At 34.8% G+C, this 19,694-nt stretch overlaps 2 protein-coding genes across 3 annotated transcripts in view; one reads left to right on the top strand and one right to left on the bottom strand.

The window, feature by feature from the left end:
- The window catches only part of Smp_145820 (Rac guanyl-nucleotide exchange factor, putative), a gene marked incomplete at both ends in the record, with an annotated part of 26,776 nt that extends 24,990 nt beyond the window's left edge, over nucleotides 1-1,786 (top strand). The window contains one exon of the mRNA XM_018793954.1: nucleotides 1,332-1,786. Coding sequence (XP_018647101.1) covers nucleotides 1,332-1,786 — 455 coding nt within the window. The remainder of the gene's footprint in view (nucleotides 1-1,331) is intronic.
- A 2,417-nt stretch (nucleotides 1,787-4,203) lies between these two features.
- Smp_043940.1 (synaptosomal associated protein, putative) lies at nucleotides 4,204-9,310 on the bottom strand (the record flags this gene model as incomplete). 2 transcript variants are annotated; one of them, XM_018793943.1, is made up of 4 exons in its annotated part: nucleotides 4,204-4,670; nucleotides 5,858-5,993; nucleotides 7,979-8,217; nucleotides 9,177-9,310. In XM_018793943.1, 4 exons carry the CDS (start codon nucleotides 9,291-9,293, stop codon nucleotides 4,443-4,445), a joined length of 720 nt encoding a protein of 239 aa, XP_018647100.1. The 2 variants fall into 2 exon arrangements, with proteins under 2 accessions (XP_018647100.1, XP_018647099.1); XM_018793932.1 differs by having other exon boundaries at nucleotides 4,443-4,670; nucleotides 5,852-5,993; nucleotides 9,177-9,293.
- Between the last annotated feature and the right edge of the window lie 10,384 nt (nucleotides 9,311-19,694).

Below are 19,694 nucleotides of genomic sequence, written 5' to 3'. Positions count from 1 at the left end.
CCGCTGAATAAGTCATGGTAAAAAAATTTCAGATTAATTAGTGTTGACTTCCTTCTCATTAGTTGTAATTCGAGATTGTTCATTCTAAACAATAATTGCATTAACAAAAGTAGTTATGACATCTAAAATAATTCTCTCCGCATTACTAAATCGATTGTATTACGTGTATAGTGATCTGTGAAACTGTATACTTTCTCAGTGATATTAGCTAGTGATAATGTATATAGTTTACCAAACATAGAATAATGTCATCTACCTTTAACTACACTGTATATCATACCTAATGGTACCATATAGATACTATCCAAACAAGAGAAGTACAAGATAATCAATCAATCAATAATACTTTATATTCTAATGATAATAACAATGAAATTGAACATGATTGCAAAATATCAAATTCTGAATTACGTGCAACATGGACTTTAGATTCAAAGATCTATCCTTCTCTTACCATAGATACTACTAATTTGACTAATTAATAAACTAAAATCATTATGTTTAAGAGATTGATATTACAGTTCTTTGGTAATATGATATTGTTAATGAATGATCGTCATAATAAGTGTTCATTTGTTTATATCAATTCCATTTCTCTCATAAACTTGAATTTCTATTCTGATACCGGTTTTACTTTTTTGAACGTTGGTTATTCACATATGTATACACATATCTACTGATGGATAACAAATGTTCAATTTAACTTTTAATTTAGTTTATATGATTTATACTTTAAACAATTTTTTTTAAAAAAAAATGCATTTTCGCATAGATCTTTTCTTTGAATTATTGATAATGTAAATCTGTTATAACGTGTGAGTGGGTGCGTGCTCTGTTTGGTGTATGAACGCCCAATGATGCACAAAAGCCGTATGAGCAGTCTTGAGTACTACTCGGTCCTGCTATCTGCCTAGCCCAACCAGTTAAGTCCAGAACACCAATAACAGACTCTGCAATATGAATCATTATTCTCAAACATACTGTGTTTATATACCAAACAAACTGACCACATCGTACCAATAAGATAGAAAATAACATTTGTACAAGATTTAGTCATATGTGTCTGTGAATGCGGGAGGCAGTAATTAATAGATTAGGGATAACTCAAGAATGGTAAATCGTACAATAATAGTCAATAGGTCAAAATAAACCTTATAATAAGGGGAACATGAGTATGAATAGTTTGATTATTTAGCAATTATACGATAAAAATTATATGCATAATATTGGTCCATAAATGGATCCCACAAGTTACCATTCACTATTGTTATCGGGACATAACAATATTTAACTGAAAAATATCCCTTTCGTTTTATGATCTTTATATTCAGCATTAAAAAGTACCAATGTCTATACTGGTCCAAATAACTTTCTAAACATCAAAACTCATACTGATAAATGCCTTGAAACTGTTATTGAAGAGAAAAAACTATCAACTTCATCAAAACAAGTCAATAGTTCAACGTGTGAAACTATTTTACATACTCCATTAATTAATAATAATACATCAGTTCAAAGATGTTTTCCTGTGAAACGTCGTATTCTATCCGGAAAACTTCAAAATGATTATTCAAATACTTCTGTTCATATTAATACTCAAAATAATGATGTATCATTTTGGATACAAGATAATCAATCAATCAATAATACTTTATATTCTAATGATAATAACAATGAAATTGAACATGATTGCAAAATATCAAATTCTGAATTACGTGCAACATGGACTTTAGATTCAAAGATCTATCCTTCTCTTACCATAGATACTACTAATTTGACTAATTAATAAACTAAAATCATTATGTTTAAGAGATTGATATTACAGTTCTTTGGTAATATGATATTGTTAATGAATGATCGTCATAATAAGTGTTCATTTGTTTATATCAATTCCATTTCTCTCATAAACTTGAATTTCTATTCTGATACCGGTTTTACTTTTTTGAACGTTGGTTATTCACATATGTATACACATATCTACTGATGGATAACAAATGTTCAATTTAACTTTTAATTTAGTTTATATGATTTATACTTTAAACAATTTTTTTTAAAAAAAAATGCATTTTCGCATAGATCTTTTCTTTGAATTATTGATAATGTAAATCTGTTATAACGTGTGAGTGGGTGCGTGCTCTGTTTGGTGTATGAACGCCCAATGATGCACAAAAGCCGTATGAGCAGTCTTGAGTACTACTCGGTCCTGCTATCTGCCTAGCCCAACCAGTTAAGTCCAGAACACCAATAACAGACTCTGCAATATGAATCATTATTCTCAAACATACTGTGTTTATATACCAAACAAACTGACCACATCGTACCAATAAGATAGAAAATAACATTTGTACAAGATTTAGCTAAGTGTGGCTGTGAATAAGGGGAACAGTAATTAATAGACTGGGTATAACTCAAGAATGGTAAATCGTATAATAATAGTCTATAGGTCAAAATAAAGCCCATAATAAAAGGGACACGAATATGAATAGTTTAGTTACTCAATAACTATACAATAGGAAATATATATATCATATTGGTCCATAGATAGTTCTCAAAGTTACCATTCATAATTCTCCACGGGATACAACAAAATCATTTAACAACAATTACGTGCATATGTGTTTAGCTTTGAATGTTAAGGCTTGTAATATTACTTGATTGTCTAGACAAAATGAGAGGTTGAAACCTAAGACCCGATAGTTTAGCTGAATACTTTAACTACTAAGCCACCACTTCACTCGAATCTCGCGAGGCGGGATCGTGGATGCACACTGCTGAAGAAACCCACAATAGGACGAAACGGCCGTCCAGTGCTTCCATGGTGGTCTAGCTTCAATTGACTCATGATCTCAACTATGAAAATACTGAAATCTCCACAAAACCCCTTCTGATTAATGAGGTTAGCTCACATTTTATGATGGGTAGCATACAAAAACTTGTTGAAAAGTGAACTCAGTTGACGTAATGGAGTTTATCATAGCACATTTGACCTCAGTAAAATATGTAGATGCTTAGTTTTTGTATATTATACTTTAGACTGATCCTATTTAGATGACCCAATATTTAAAAAGTCTGATACAAAATATGTTGAGAATACGTAAAATTCGTACATGGTTATTACTAGCTGATAGACCAAGAGTGAAACATTGAATTAGTAAATTAGTCAGCTCCGAGTACAAGTTGATAATTGTGTTTATATATCGTTTAAGTAGACAATCGATAATTAAGTTAAAAGACGTAAATACTGACAAGTGTGTATATGAATCAGTACGTTGGTAGAAGGTTACAATTAACTATATAAGTGAATATAAAATAACTAATGGTATTGTGGTTACGCATCTGATTGCCAAATTTATACGTTTATTTTTTACATTGTTCAAATAAATAGGTGAGTAACACCAGTCATTACATGTTAAAGCTGAATACTCTTTCTCAACCATTTTCTGTACACCTAAAATGCTATCAACCTATACTTATGATAGATTTTGTCAAAAGTTCAAAACTAAACCAAATTGAATTTAGAGTTCCACTACTCAACTAAAAATGATACTGGTTGATGGAATTTATTTATTTCAAGCGAGCAATTAACACGTTAAACTAGGACGTCAATTTACAGAACACATTTGTTTAAATATATAATAACATATGTAAGGATGGCTCGTTGGTAAACCACTAGGGGAACATTCTAGAATGTCGACGTGTAGCTTCCCTATTGGATGGATAAGAATGACCTCCTACGTGCCTATTGGCTGTCCGAAATGATGATTTACCTTCAGCCAAAAACTATAAATATATGAGATTTTTGTACTATATTTTGACACTGTTCTGGGGAATAAAATTCCTACTTACTAGCCTTCTGTCTTCTTACTTGAGACGTTGCGGGTTCGATCGTTCAAGTAGTCTAGTAGTACGCGGCATAGGAAGAATCAAAGCTCTAGATATAACAACATATTTGACTAATTACACCCTAATTGAAATTATTTGTTTCAATCTTGGCGACTTTGATTCTTCAACATTCGCAAAGGAATTTTGTTCGTTAATGCTTCAATAACTATCAGCTTTGTTCTACTATATCTTTATTGGGATTGGAAATGGACAGTTGTTTTTTCTTAAATAGTTCCTCATTTACAAAGATCGATTAACCATACTGAAACCACTTAACAAAAATCCTTATAGTTCACCAACTAAGTTACTATTTCTATGTATAAGAAAAGAGAATATTGATAGTTTATTAAAAAATAACAATAAATCAATTAAAATAACAAACTGTGTACATGTAATCAGTTGGGAATAGCCAACAAAAAAAGAACAAATCAAACATTAACAGAAATAAAGGTCTCTTCGAACGAAATACTCAAACAAGACCGGTGCATCAGCATTTACTGCATTAATATCTTAGTTGAAAAAAAAAGTGAAATCACAGAAGAAAAGAAAGAAGTAACAGTTTATTTTGGTCGGATTCCTAATAATTTGTTTATTTGACGATTTTGATTTGACATAGTATCAGTGACTCGGTGAATTTGCGGTGCCATTCGATCAAGTTGGTCATTTTGATTTCTTAATTCATTATGCATACCTTGAGCTAAACTTTTTAATCGAGACATGCCATCGCCCATCAAAGCTAAATTGTTTTCAAACTCAGCATCAGCAGATTTCGAGGTGTTGTTGGGTTCCTATTTACAGGAAAAAGAGATATGATATTAACGGAAATGAAGTGAATTCATCAGTGGTAGGATAGTTTGCCTTAGCCGAGACATTATCAGTCAGAGATTCTAGGCCCGACCACAGATAGTCCAGAAATGGTTCCCCATGAATAGAGAAGTCTATCATTCAGAGGTCGTAATTTAACCCTATTCCTCAGTAACCTATCTATTATCATATAAATACCCTAAGAAGCACTTTATTACAGATAGATAATGAGGATGAAGACTGCTGCAAAACTCATATAGCACTCACCAAACGGCACTTCTTTCTGTACAAGCAATTGAGTTTGACGATTTATGATTTTCAATCTTTTGCATGATTAAGATGAGTTTTTTTATTTATTTTTATTTAAACACAAATATTGGTACAAGGAAGCACCAGATACATATGCGCCTCACAAATCTCATTCGATTTGTGTGAGGGCTGTGATACTGCCCAGGTGCCCAAACTGAAGCAGGTGGTTTTCTTAGGGGCCCACACCCGGAGCCTTTGACCGAAAGATCTGATCTACAAGGCAGTGGAGCATCGTGAGGAGATGCAATCCCATGGTAGCCGGTGATCAACGATTGATTCGTACGCCATTTGTTCCTTCAGGATCCTGGAGCCCATGTGCACCATTGGTTTGTAATCAGGGTTTTCCAACTCCCCTAGGTAGACCCTCCGTGTCCACCAACCCGGTTAAAGCGCCGTTACCTTCCCACATAAAATAGAATACTTAACGAAGTAAAATTTTTCATATTGTGGAAAATAACGTCTACTTTCTGACTTAAAGCTTCTTTGCGTAGTCACGCTCTTAGTAGCATTCGTCAAGGTGATTGCTTTGATTAGCGTCACATAACTTGCGAGTAATTACTATTAAACTTGATAGGTGCATACCAAGGAGGTAACAATTCTTTAGCATATGTTGACTTCACACACCTATCTTTTATTCTAAACATGAATGTAATAATAGGATCCTGGGAAGAATGCAATTCAGATGGTAATGCTAAGAAATTCCCACTGTAATCAAATCTATAGTGATGAATAAACTATTATTATTATTAGATAATGGCTTGGGATGGTAGTCAACAAGTGATGTAGGTGAACAAGTTGTTCACTTTCACATAATATATAGTAATAATTGTCTCAATGAGATATGCTAATAACTTACAATCACCTTTTGTTGCAATGTACTTGTGTACTGATTGCCCCATGAATTTTCACATTGAATTGATTGTCTCAGATTACTTTGATTTCTATTATTCAACGTCTTGTCTATCACGGAGGAGCTTTGAGGAACAGGTTGTGATTGTCTGTCGGAAAATAACCCATGAAAATTAACATTAATCAGTAGTAATTTACAGTAAGTTGATCAGAAATTCAAAATGGTTGTGTAATTTCTAGATTATAACCGATGAGTCCTCAGACCGTATTATTAATTACCAACCATCTTTAAAATCGTTATTGATGAAACTTGACTATGCAAAATATTTGATTTCGACTTCATAACTTAAACATGTAAAAAACCCACCAGAAGTTGTTTATTTTTCAAATTGTAATAAAAATGGAGTTCATATGCACAATTATCAATTAGCGTACGGTTTTCAAATACCAACTGAGATCCTATGTATCAAATAGTCACTAAACTTGTGACTTGATATTATATTTCAGTTTGAAACTATAAGATCTTATCTACAATGCTCTCACTGTAATCAATATTGTACTTCAAGGCACAAAATAATGGGATACATAAATGAAAAATCCGTTGATCATCTTTACTACTAATGGATGACTTTGTCAATTTATTTTTCCATGTACTTAGTTATTTAGCGCTAACTGATTAGACGAAATTATATACAACATGTGAATACACATATCCGGTTGATTTTCGAATAGTAAACAGAATAAAAAAAACTAACAGGTATATGTCCTGTTCAAAGGAAATAAACTACGAGTAGGTATGATTTCAACCAAGATTCAAGAGTTTTGGTTACTCGGTTATTTTCAGAGGTGAGACGTGAAACATGAACATTTTACGACAAAATTGTAATCGACTATGTGATGTTTGTCTCAAACTAATAATCCCATTTTTAGTAAAATTCAGAATATGAGATGGTAACATTACGTTTGAATAAGTTATCACATTAGCCTATTTCTATTATTCACTAAATAACTGAACTGAACAAAACGACCTCCCGTATTTTGGATGTGACGGCATTGATATTTAGTAAGTAAGGGTTTTAATCCAAAGAGAGGAAGATTATCTTTAGAAGTCCTACATCGAATTCGATAAATGGAACGAAGAAGGATAAACGAATTTGGAAAAAAATCTAATTGACAAATTTGACGTGAATAAACGACGTAATTTTAAACAAAAAAGATTAGAAAACTTATAATATCCAAGTAAATTGAGTTGTACTTGAAATTTCATGCATACATATACAAAAATACATACACTGAATATTATCTGAGAGAGAAGTAAAAAATGTGCCGCCTATACCAAAAAGTGTGATTAAACTAAACACATTAAATGTGATATGTTGAGAGATTAAAGTGCAGAAAATTTCTACTGGAACCTTAAACTATTGAATTCGAATCTGTGATTCATTTTTGAATTTCAACTACTGAACCAACAAAATCCTTAATCTATTTCATCATTTATTGAAATTTTGAGAAACAAAACTTGTTTAAAAGTAGAATCCATGAGTTAAGCTAGACCGTTATTGAAAGACTGGAAGCAACGGACGCGCATCCACGACCCCGCATGCGGGATTCCGACGCAAGGTCTTCGGCCTCGCGTGCGAAAGTTTAAGCTCTAGAACAATGAGCCTGCATCTAACCATTAAATTACTACAATCTCCACAAACCCTCATTCTGACAAAACTTATTTAATTAACCTTACTAAACGATAAATATGGGTTATCACCAGTAAATAAACTTTTAATTTGCTAATGATTATGAATACTGTTCGTAATAGAAAATACACCACCTAGTAATCACAATAATAATTTAAAATAATATCCAAGCCTACTGTATGGATATTAAATATTAAAGTATAGTTAATAAAATGATTTAAAGTAATGGACGTGACTTCAAACTACTCATTTTCTGGATATTTAGTAAGGATTCTCATCTAACATAAACCTTTTTCATTTTCAAAGACATCGATGGTTTTATTGAAAGTCAAAATAATAGAAAAGAAACATGGAAAGCAGATAACATGAATAAATTACTTTGTATCTGGTTTTCTCAAATAAAATCATATTCTATTATGGCTTATATTCATCTTTTTACTTACCTTCGAGAAAAAATGTTTTTAAATCCACCGAAAACACTAGATAAAGTATTAATTTTCTTTTGACTGTCTTTTTGCAATTCACTAATTTCTTCAAGTTTCTGTTCAGCACGATTTAATTTTTCTCCTTGTTCAATAAGTTCTTGGGCTGCTGCAACACCAATTTGTTCTGAATTGTATATACTGGATAATGCACGTTGTTGGCTAGCTTTTGTTCTTGACTGACTATCTGAAATTTGACACTGAATAGCAGAAAGAAAGTCCATTCGATCTGTGTCGATATGATGAGGATAATCAAAATCAAACGAGTCTAAACTATGAATATTAGATTAATTACGCCGATCTACGGTGGTTAAAATATTTTAAGAGTGATATATACTGTAGTCAACACATAGTCTAACTTTACGAATGAAAACACTTTTATCTACTGAAGCACTGGACAACTCATATCGAAGGCGAATTGTAATCAGAAACAAACCCTAATTATGAGTGAAATGGTGGATGTGGTATCAAATTTTTACTATGTATATAAGACCTTAAAGGTTTTTTTGGAGATTGTGTGCAGTTACGTGGAACGACGACAGTCGCGAATACTCTCAACAAATATGGTTCAGTAGTCAATCACATGTTTGAATACTTAGATTTGAGTAACATCTCTGTACCTGTTAATCATACTAACCAGCTTGGATACGACAAAAGCATGAGGTTTTCATCAGTGGGTGAGAATAACATTTTAAAAAACATACGTTTGCTAAGGCTATGGAATAACGAAGAATCCGTGTAGAACCCATCCTTTATAGTGGTTACAGCAAAAGCTTGTCGACGTCACGAGGATATGTCGCAATAAGCAGAGGGGAGATTAAGTTCGTCGATGTTTATTTCGAGTAGTTAAAGTGTGGTTATTTAGACAAAAGGTGCTAATTACAATAATAAGAATAGACAGGCCCATAAACTGCCATTCTAATGTGCCATCAATACGATTCAATTTAGCAGTTAATGATTTAACCAACTGACGGTCTTAGTTTGGCCGTTTCTAATTTTCCTTCCAACATAACCCTATTAAAATCACCATCATAAGGACTATTGGGTCATATGAAGTAATTCCACTTGGTATTCAATTATATAAAAACACATAACAATGTCAATGCTTTATAAGTGATAATCACGGATACGAATTCTTATCATTTATAAACAAGCCTACTTGCAATTCGCTTCTCCCGGGTGATGCAGTCCCTGCGTATTGCCAATTTGGTGGTTTAGAGGAAGAAGAAAGACCCCCAGGCTCATCTTCATCAAACGGATTGAGGGATTTCTTCATGACCTTGAGTAGCGTTGAACTACCCACTCTTTGAACATGTCAAATGGTCCAAATGCTTTTGAACGGAATAGAAGTAGCTTTCACTTAACCGGCTTCCGCGTCTAGTAGCAGTGGATCACCGATACCTCCAGGCAGGAACCTAGGTATATTATCTATAAAAGAGGAAAAATAAAAAAACGATAAATCATAGTAGTTCTTAAGAATTTGTCAAGTTTGCTTTTAAAGGACTCCTGGGAAGTCGTTTGAACTAGCTCAACCGGCAAACAATTCCAGCATTCGACTACTCTTAAGGAGTATAAAGTGTGCCTACAGTCAGTTCTGCTGAGTTGTGTCTCCAGTTTCTGGGTGTTACCCCTGAGATTTGTGTTGGGACTATGCTTAAGTAAGTGTTTGAGGGGATGTTCAGAAATATTTACCATGCTGTAAGCCATTAGAAGGTCACCTCTAAGACTCCTTTCCTCCAAGGGGTGAAGGTTCAGTGATTGGGGGTGCTCTCCATAAGACTTAAATTTCAACCCCCGAACTGATTCCACGGTCTTCCGTTGGGTACGTTCCAGAATGCCCTTATCCTTTTGGAGTGAGGTAGGAAATACTACGTTTCCGTGATCCAAATGGCGACGGATAAAATTGTTGAAGATTATGTGGAAATGCGTTTCAATTTTATCAGTGTAAGATTTGCTCGAAAGAAACTTTTGTCACAGTTAGCGTAAGACTTCAAATCGTATGGTACCAACACTCCTAGATGTTTTTCAACTTGGGATACCTCTAGAGGTGATTCACCTAAGTAGCAGCTGTAGTCTGCAACAATTCTCAGATGTTCTACCTAACACTTTGAAACGTTTGAGGTAGGTCCGTTGTCATCTACCCAACTTTGAAGTCAAGTCAAATCGTCCTGAAATGCCAGTATATACTCTGGGTTTCGTATCTCTCTCCAAAGTTTCACATCATCAGCAAAAGGTAATGTCTGACAATACTTGTTGTGGGAGACCGTCTATATAAATTAAAAGAAGAGGTCCTAGTCCTGAACCCTGGGGAGACCGCACTAGGACATTCCGTAGCCTGAGAGAAATTGAAGTTAACCCTAACCTTAAAATGTCGGTTTTTTAGATATGAAGTAAGCCAATCAATTAAAGGTGATTTGATACCTAATTTTTTGAGCTTATTGATAAGACCTCCTTTGAAAATTGACGTGATGTGAGCAAGCTTCCGGATTTCCGGTAGTTTGCCTCGGCTTAGCGAGTATGAGAAGATCACGCAAAGCGTTGTTGTTGCAAATGAAGCTTTCATCAGTATAGTTGATGTGGGTCGGTTGAAATGTCCTAGAGTAATGTTCAGCCAGAAGGTTAGCGACGTCGCCGTCGTTATTGGTCAAACCATTAAAATCTAGCAGTTGGGAAATTCCATTTTTGGCTTGTCGAAGAGAGGCTTTATGACGATATGGGCCTTTCGGATGGGAGACAAATTTATCAATAAGCTTTATTTGTTACTGAACCCTGTCTTCTCTTATTGCCTTTGTGTATATGTTCCTTATATGTTTGTATTGCCTGTGTGCGCTGTTGTTATCAGTTCGTTTGTATTCAGCCCCACAGTGCCTTTTGCAGCTTAGCAAACGAAGAGTGCGGTTCTTGATGACTGTGGATTGCTTGTAGATTTCGGGGATAGCTTGATCAAGTGAATGCTTTGTAGCACATAAGATCGTGTGCAGTAATGATTCACAATGAGTATCCACTTCAAGTTAAGGGTCGAAAATCTCAATCCTCACTGGGAGTTACCCCCATTTGAAAAGCCCTCCTAGCCAGAGTGACCACACTCCTCACAGTGCACGGCTTTAGGAGGAGACTTGACAAACTCACAGTCATTTACGGATTAGCACCTCCCACTTGGGCCAGGTGTGTCTGATTCGCGTCTCATAAGCTACATACTGCTATCATTATCAAGCGTCGGTAATTAATTCCCGTCTCGTCTATTATCATCTCAATCTCCGCTTTCATTTTTACGCTTTTGCCGTGTCACACTGTCTGTATTGCCAAACAATTAATTTACCTATTCCTTTCATGAAACAATTGTCTTCTCTTATCACTCGAACTTTCACTTCATTATTTTCCACACTGCAAAGAACCAACTCTATGACTGATAATTTGATAGCTCTTGGTATTTAGAAACCCTATGTTATATCTAAAGCTTTTGATTCTTGTTATGCCGCGTACTACTAGACTACTTGAACAATCGACTCCGCAACGTCGCAAGAGAAGACGGAATACTAGTTGGTAGGAATGTCATTCCCAACACAGTATCAAATATAGTACAAACATCTCATGTATTGATAGTTTTTAGCTGAAAGTAAATCATCATCTCGGACAGCCAATATGCACATAGTGGGTCCTTCTTATCCATCCCATAGGGAAGCCACACGTCGACATTCTAAAGTGTTCCTCTAGTGGCGATTGGGTGGAATGTCTTCGGCTCTTTCTGGGCTTCTTGGGGCTTCCTTGAGTTTGTCAACGAGCCATCCTTACACCATACTTCCCTGAAACAAACGCACCGAATCGAATTGCAAGATATAAAATTTCACAAATAACAACGAAACTGACTAGATTTAGTGCAGTGAAATGATTAGACTATCATCAGTTGGATATTACCGAATACCCGAAAGCAAACAGATACCGAAAGAGTCAAATGCAAAAGTTTTGGATATCGGAAGCACAGTAAGTGAAAGCTTCTATTCCATTTTTAATTATTTGAACCGTTCGAGTAATAACTGCTATTTCAAAGTGTTTTGTAACAGCTGGTAAGTACGGTCAATAAGTTGTGCCACGGGTTCTCGCCTACATGTTACATGTTGTTGAAGATTTTGGATGTCGTTATTTATCAGATATTAAGAACATTTTTTCCATCACACGTAAATTTTCGTAATCTTTGTGTTTGTTACATAGCGTTTATTCCAGCCTATTAGTAGTTTGACGTATTTGTTGCGCATAACTTGAGTGAGTGTTTGTAGCAATGCAAACTCAGGCAAGTGAAATTTACTATTTATGAAGTCAAAAATAGACCGAAATCAGAGTTTCAAGCAAAAATGGGCTCTAAAATCACTCAAATATGACACACCTCTCTAATTATGGTAGTGATGAACACAGGTGTTAGTAGTTTATAAATTGTAGGTTGAAGCAATTGAGCTTTAAGCTATCCATGAATATCTTATAACTTGCGAATAGACAGCCGTAAACAGTTCTACCCATTATAAGTATAATCGTTTTTGACCGAAATGATACATTATTATGTAAGGTATCTGAGAAAGAAAAATTATGTGAGTAGCAATTGACATTGATAACATTTTCTGTTCGCTTTCTGAACATATACAGGAAATGTGTATAACATTACTGTGAGCGCCACATAAATTAGCCAAATATTCTTTATAAGTAAAGCAATGCATTTTTGAGCATGTTTTGAGCATGGTAACTAAAATATGTCGTGGTTAATACTAGTTTATGATGTGTCTGTTATAGGGTTAAAAAATAAATAAATAAATAAATAAATAAACAAAATCCCTTAGAATAAATTTCTGTTAACAGAATCTGAAATCACTGACCAAATCACAAACAAGGTTTTACTGCATGTTGACAAGTAACATCAAAATAGTGCTCACCAGTTATTTTATTATTGTATGTGCACAGTGAATTGCTAACAGTTTTATGAACGTCGTATTACTAATTAAAGATTTTGAATCTGTTTATTTGGTGTCTGCAGTCTGTTTGTTCACACCGAATAACTAGATGAAATTCTAGGAAGGTTAGAAAGTGAAGAGTACTGTTTACAACAATTAAGACACTTATAGGTACATCCTGTTAGCTGCTATTACCTTTACTTATTGAGTGTGATACTGATAACGAGGTTCAATCGTTTGTTTCACGACTGACTTGTTGTTTTTCAGAATTGCATGAAGCTGAGAAGGTCCTCATACGTTTTCTGGCATGCAATCTATGGCTTCTGACAACTAATTAGGAGGCTCAAACCTTTCTAATAATCAGGTCTGCGCCGGTGAACAACTTTGCGAATTTCTGAATATGGAAGATTATATGGAGAAACAATTTACAAATTGACAAAAACTGTGTTTTATATTGACTACTGCCACGATTATTAATCTAATGAATTAACTAAATATAAATATAACAACTGTGTAGTTTTTCGCATCATAAATCTTGTTAGTTTGTATAATTATAGTCTAGTCCAGTGCTAATACTACTTTGATGATAGACCTAATTCGAATACGGTAAATTTGTCATGTGATTGCCCAATCTGTAAGATCTTCCGTGGAAGTCGCATCACTGTCTGTACTGACTCATCGTATCGTGACAATTAACAAACATTCAAAAGGTTCAAATGGTTGTGGACGGAATAGAAGAAGCTCCCGCTTAACAGACTTCCGTGTCTAGTAACAGTAGATCAACAATACCTCCAGGCAGGAACCTAGGTATACCTAGAACTTCCGAAGAACACATTTATGCTAGGGATAGGATAATATATTTAATGTGAATAGTAATAAGTTATACATAATGAACAAGTCTGAAAGACTGAGAAATGCCATCCGATTAGATAAATGTCTCCACATCCACCACTGCCGACCTTCTCCAAGTGTTATATGTCGAATATACATCTTTCCAGTCATTATTTGCTTGGCTCGGAAGACCATGTTGTTAGGAAACATTGTCACTACAAGTATTCGTCCGAATAAACTGTCACAGTAAAGAAACTTATGCATACAACACAACATTCTGGCGAAACGTCTAAACTGATGCAGTACCACACGTTTTCATAACGAAATGAGTACTTATAAAGCAGACGCTTAGTAGCTTTATAATTTTCACAAACAGTTACCTGTTAGGAATTTTGGCATATCTCCCTATGAAACTATGAAGAGGACAACAAAAATTGGGCAAAAGTTTATTGATGTATCATTACTAATGCTATAGAAACGGCAACATTTGATGCAGAAAAATCAATTTACGAGTTGTACATATAGTTAAGTTAAAAATACTGCTACAAAGAACTTCTTATAGTAAACAGTTCCTGTCACGTCTCCACACGTGTTGCATTGAGATCCACATTTTCTATCGCAAAGAATACTACACAAAGACAAGACAGTCTTACCTACTTATTGATGATTCTCAAGTAAAAATTGGCTTCGTTGAATATGTATATACTGTTTGCTTTGTCTGGGTAGTGAAATTGCTGTTATTATGGAAGGTGTGAGTGTTATTTGTCTTCCATCGACTGCGATGTCTAAGAATACGATGAACTATACAGTATATATTTTGAAATTGGTCGAGCTTACGTGTAAGAGTTCGTCTTCTTAAGTATGCCAGTGGCATATGACGTCAAAGACACCGGCATGTCACAATTTATCCACGATCCAGGTTACATTTGATCGCAATTCTTTTTTCTCCCAGAAAAATAGAACAGGACGCCCTCGATTAAAATCATTCCCGAAATTTGCCCAAACTATATAAAATTTTCCCCAAAATGGGGAGATCGCGTAGTTATGAATCAACAATCGACCCAGCGTGTGCTCTTTAAGACAGAGAGGGCTAAATCAATGTTCTTCGCAATGATTTTGTGGTTCCGCTGCAGCAAAAGACCACTTACATATGAGAAAACCTAATATTCGTGCAACTCAACAGACCCTCAGCAATTGCCAGCATCTTTTCAGGCCGTTCAAGGTCGTTGAAACGGAACGGCGGACGACTTTGAAAGGATCCGACTTTTATTCCGTGCCCAGCTGTTGACATCACTGGCCGTAAATGAGGCACAGTTCTAAGAAGTTTGAGGAGGCTTATGGTCAAAAGCAAAGGCACCGTTTGGCTAATATTCAAGATGTGTGGTTCGCTGATGATGGTAGTTGTCTGTTGAGAAACTGGTTTTGACACTGCCCCTAAAAAACTTCATCGGCCTAAGTGTAATGTGATCAGAGTTGACCTTACGCGTAAATGGTCAGTCATTTGTGCTTGTTAGGACGCAACGGTTAGTGGAAACAAGCAGAGATTCAGATTTTTTCCTTCCAAAATACCATTCTGATAACACTATAGTGTTATCGGAATGGTATTTTGCGCTCATTATAATGAGCGTAAAATAGCGTTTCATAGCTCTATAAGTTTATTAGATGGATATATTCGTCTATTTAATTAGCACCACCCTAAGTCGACTTTTAGTTGTATCAAATATAACCTGGTCAAGCGCACTGTGCTTGTCATAATTCAGTTCATCGGTTGCTCATGACCACGTGGGTTGTTTCAAAGTTCCCCATTGTATATTTTACCGATTCTCTGTCATGACGCGCTTTCAATTGCTTTTTATCTTGATATTCCTTGGATATTGCTTATGTCGCGTTACATTAACCATGCCTTCCAAACTGGTAGTTTTCTATGAAGTATAATCATAACTACGAACTGGCTTCCACTTACTGAAAACAAAATGAATTGACAGGTTAATGCGTTACTAGCTGAGTTACCTGAATTTTCTGTTTTCTCATTCTTCCCTAGCCTTTTGACTTTCCCATTTATCATATTCCCAATATCTTTCACAGAAACACAGGTAGTTTTGATGATTTATATTTCTTTTATTTCAGTCCCATTCAATAAATGCACTAACGTTCTACTGACATGGCAAAAGCTAGTCCTTACAGATCATGTATTTTGGTACGAATTCTAAATTCGCCAAGAAAATTCATCGAATTACGAATGCAGCCAACTAACTGAATTCACTACACTTGAAGCCGTTAAAACTCTAAACAGCTTATCACTGACTATCTGCTTGAGGATAGAACTATCCAAGTCACATAGACTCCAAACTTCCACGCTTGTTGACTGATAATGTTGAACTAGTTGCTCTTGAAGATCTGTCTCAGAGCAAAACACATTTTTACACTTGGAAAGGCTGGATTGTTGTCCCCATTCTCCAGGAACCTAGTTAAAAAACTGTTAAATGTTGGTACGATCAACATCGTCAAGGTTACCCGCTGTTATGTCTTTTGGCATTGTTCCTCATAGAGTAGATCAACTGGCAGCTAAGTTTTGCAGAGAATTATTATGTTTGTGTGCTTACCAGCTATTAGTTCGGAGGGTTTGAAATGGAGCCATCGGGATACTGTTTGTGGAATTCAAGCTTAATATTGTGTACTTATCTTGTGGATGGTCTTGCAATCAAAGAATTTCGACCTAAATACAATTTATGCACAAAAATCTAACGACTTTATTAAAGCGAATATAAATTATACTTCTATCGCTTATTGTATTGTATTCACTTTTCGTAACAGTCCACCGATAAAAAATTACGAAAATCATTCTGGAATACTAGGTTGTCTCGATTTTCCTTAATGTAACTTTCTTTATCTTACTGCCTTATTTAATGACTAGAATTTTGGATTTATACGTATTCTAGTTTCAAAAGGTGGTGAAATTCAAACATTCTGATTGGTCCAGTGGAGTTTGAAAGAATTCTTAGCTTACAACAAAAGTTTGCATCCAGTTATTATGTATGAAAACAAGTAGATGAACCTTCTTTATATAAAGTATCACAAACATTTCATATTTAAAGTCTTATGATCATATGCCTTATCGATGTTCCTGACATATTTGAATAATAATGAGCTACTGCTTGTTTTTCACTCACTACAATAAGTTAAATAAACTAGTGTATTTAGAAAAATACTTAATATTTTCTGATCACATAAATTTTGAGAAACATCGTTACCTTATTCATTGTATTGTCTTCCCATTTTTAGTTGTATTTTTCCTGTACTGTAATAGATCTCAAATGGTGGGACTGCTTTGTGTTTTACGTTGGTATGTCTGTTTATTCTTTGCCGAGTATAAATGAGTTATAGAATACGTTGTCCAGAGACTTAATAAATAGAATGCCTGCTTTTACTATTTTCTGTTTATTAAGGAAACTATCTCATCTCGTTGCTATAAGATCACTGCCTTAGAGTTATAAGAATGTCAATAGGAGTTACTTGTGAAAATAAATAATAGTGGTAGTAAGAAGAAAGAAGTGCGAAGTGACACTTTTCCTCATTTCTTTATCATCACTCATTGCGGCAAGCATTTATGATAGATTTTTAGTGGAAATTATTCATACAATGGAAACTCAACACTTAATGGATACACGCCTTATCATATAAAAAGTCATTTCTCTTCATCTCACATCATTAACTAGGCGAGGCTGGTTTGTGTTTAACCTAGAGTTTGAACGATCAAGCCTATAATATATTCGCGATACAGTTCCAAATTTGCTTGCTGTAATGATTGTAATTAATTTTGATCTGAAAAAGTCCCTGGCTGGGATATCATGGTGGTTGGGCTATCAATGGAGGAAATGTTTCACTTGTAAACTTACCATGTAAAGCTGGAAGTTTATTTGGAACATTCCAGGGAACACTTTAACCAACGTAATACAATGCTTCTGTCATGCATGATCTGACTGAAATGTGATTAATACATTAAAGTTGCTTCTCTCACATTTATAAAACTATTTGAGGCCGTGATAGATCTGAAACAGTGAAGTGCCATAACTTGGGGGCTTGGATTTCATAGTTCTCCAAATATAGCCATCAGAAATTATTAGGTTGACTAACCGAGGTATAAGCTGTGGTACGGCAATTCAGAATTGTTTTTACTGATTATTTTCGATTATTGGTCATCATAATGAATCGTTCCCCAGTGAGCACAAAATCAATTCGATTAAAAGCCCCACAGAACTGAAGGTCGGTGATGACAAGTTCATGAAAGCAAGTCGGTTTCAGGCACTAATATTCATCGGTCATATTTTTACTTGATTCTAAAACAAAAAACAACAAGTTTAGTAAATTCTCTTTAATCGGATACACTCATTTATTGAGTATGACCCACATTTGAATTGTGAGGGTTAGTAATGCTACTAGGTCGCCCAGACCAAAGTAGACAGAGCGGAGTTCGAACATAGGACTGACAGTTTGACACCTTAACCACTAAACCACCGTTGATGGACTCCATCAGACTGTATTGTGGTGTCTAACACAAGTTCGGAAGTGAATATACTATATGTCCAACGGTACTGTATTCTTATTCATATAATTCTATAACAGTTTGTGGAGTGTTGACAACTAAGCTAACGAGTTGTATCTACTAACAGCGTTCACTATCATTGGTCAACAATTTAATGGGCACAGACTTAACTCTGACTTTTCCAGTTAGGCTTCTGCCTGAGGTGTTGTCTGGCCGACCCAAAGTACACAGACGACACAGTAAATCTCATTGAAGGTACCGAAAGAACATGGAGGATTCCAAACACTGAGCTAAAATCTAAGGATCTTTGGGATTTGTTTTTCAAATCCCACGTAGCATGTTACCTTTCGCGTGTATCATATGACGTTAATAGGTCTCATGTATTTGATTATACATACCTTTTGAATACTGTTTGTATAGAGCCGAACCGTGCAATATTCAATACAGTTGTCAGGCTCTGTATAGTTGTTAAATGTAGTGAGTCGCTTCACGAGGCTTTAGACCTCGATTGAGTTTCCCTGATTATAAGTAATAAATTACCGTCAACCTTGAATTAACACGTTAATTGTAGTAGAAGTGATTATAAAAAGCTGAACATAACTAAGTCAATTCATGGTCTTGGTCGCTAAGATTACTCGCTGTTAGATTAAAGTGTAAATATTGGTTTATAAATCCTGTGTTTTTCAACAGGTAGAATAACCGATGGCTTACAGATTTTAATGGGGATATCGACTAAATGCTTATCTGTCGGATATTAAGGTATAGGCGTGTTTTACTCTAGCTATCTTATTAATGTCTATCAGTGATGTATATTCGTCATTGTCACAGAATAATCATATGTAATATATTGAGATGAGCTGCCTGTTTAGACGAAATGTATGTAGAGGTGATATTAGTTAATCGCTTATTAGGTTGGAAAATTTGTCTGTTAACATAATCTTAAACAGATACAAACCTAACGGCACATATTCTACTTTCGTTTTTTGCTTTATTCATAAGATGCTATTAAGTAATAGATTTTCAATGCCGTATTCTCTTTCTCTGTATCAAACTCATTTGTAAACAATTCATTCACTTGTTTGCTTTCATTAAGTGTATAACGCATATGAACCTCCACAAAACCTACTTTGATGAGCATGTTTGACAGACAGGACCACTGTTAACATATACTTTGTTTACTGTGTCTTCCCCTCAATGTTTGCATACGTTTTTACTTCCTAAGTGAAATTTTTAATCAATGCGACTAAGTTAACGTCCCTCCATCATTCTTTGGTATGTATTTTCTTTATTGTAAGCACATATTTATAATAACTATAATTACAATAAACTTTTCTTTATCCCTTGAATTTTAGCCAATGCATCAGAT

Source organism: Schistosoma mansoni, assembly GCF_000237925.1.
Source record: "Schistosoma mansoni, WGS project CABG00000000 data, supercontig 0194, strain Puerto Rico, whole genome shotgun sequence".
In the NCBI taxonomy this organism is placed as follows: domain Eukaryota; kingdom Metazoa; phylum Platyhelminthes; class Trematoda; order Strigeidida; family Schistosomatidae; genus Schistosoma; species Schistosoma mansoni.
This window is presented reverse-complemented; position numbering and strand designations above follow the sequence as displayed.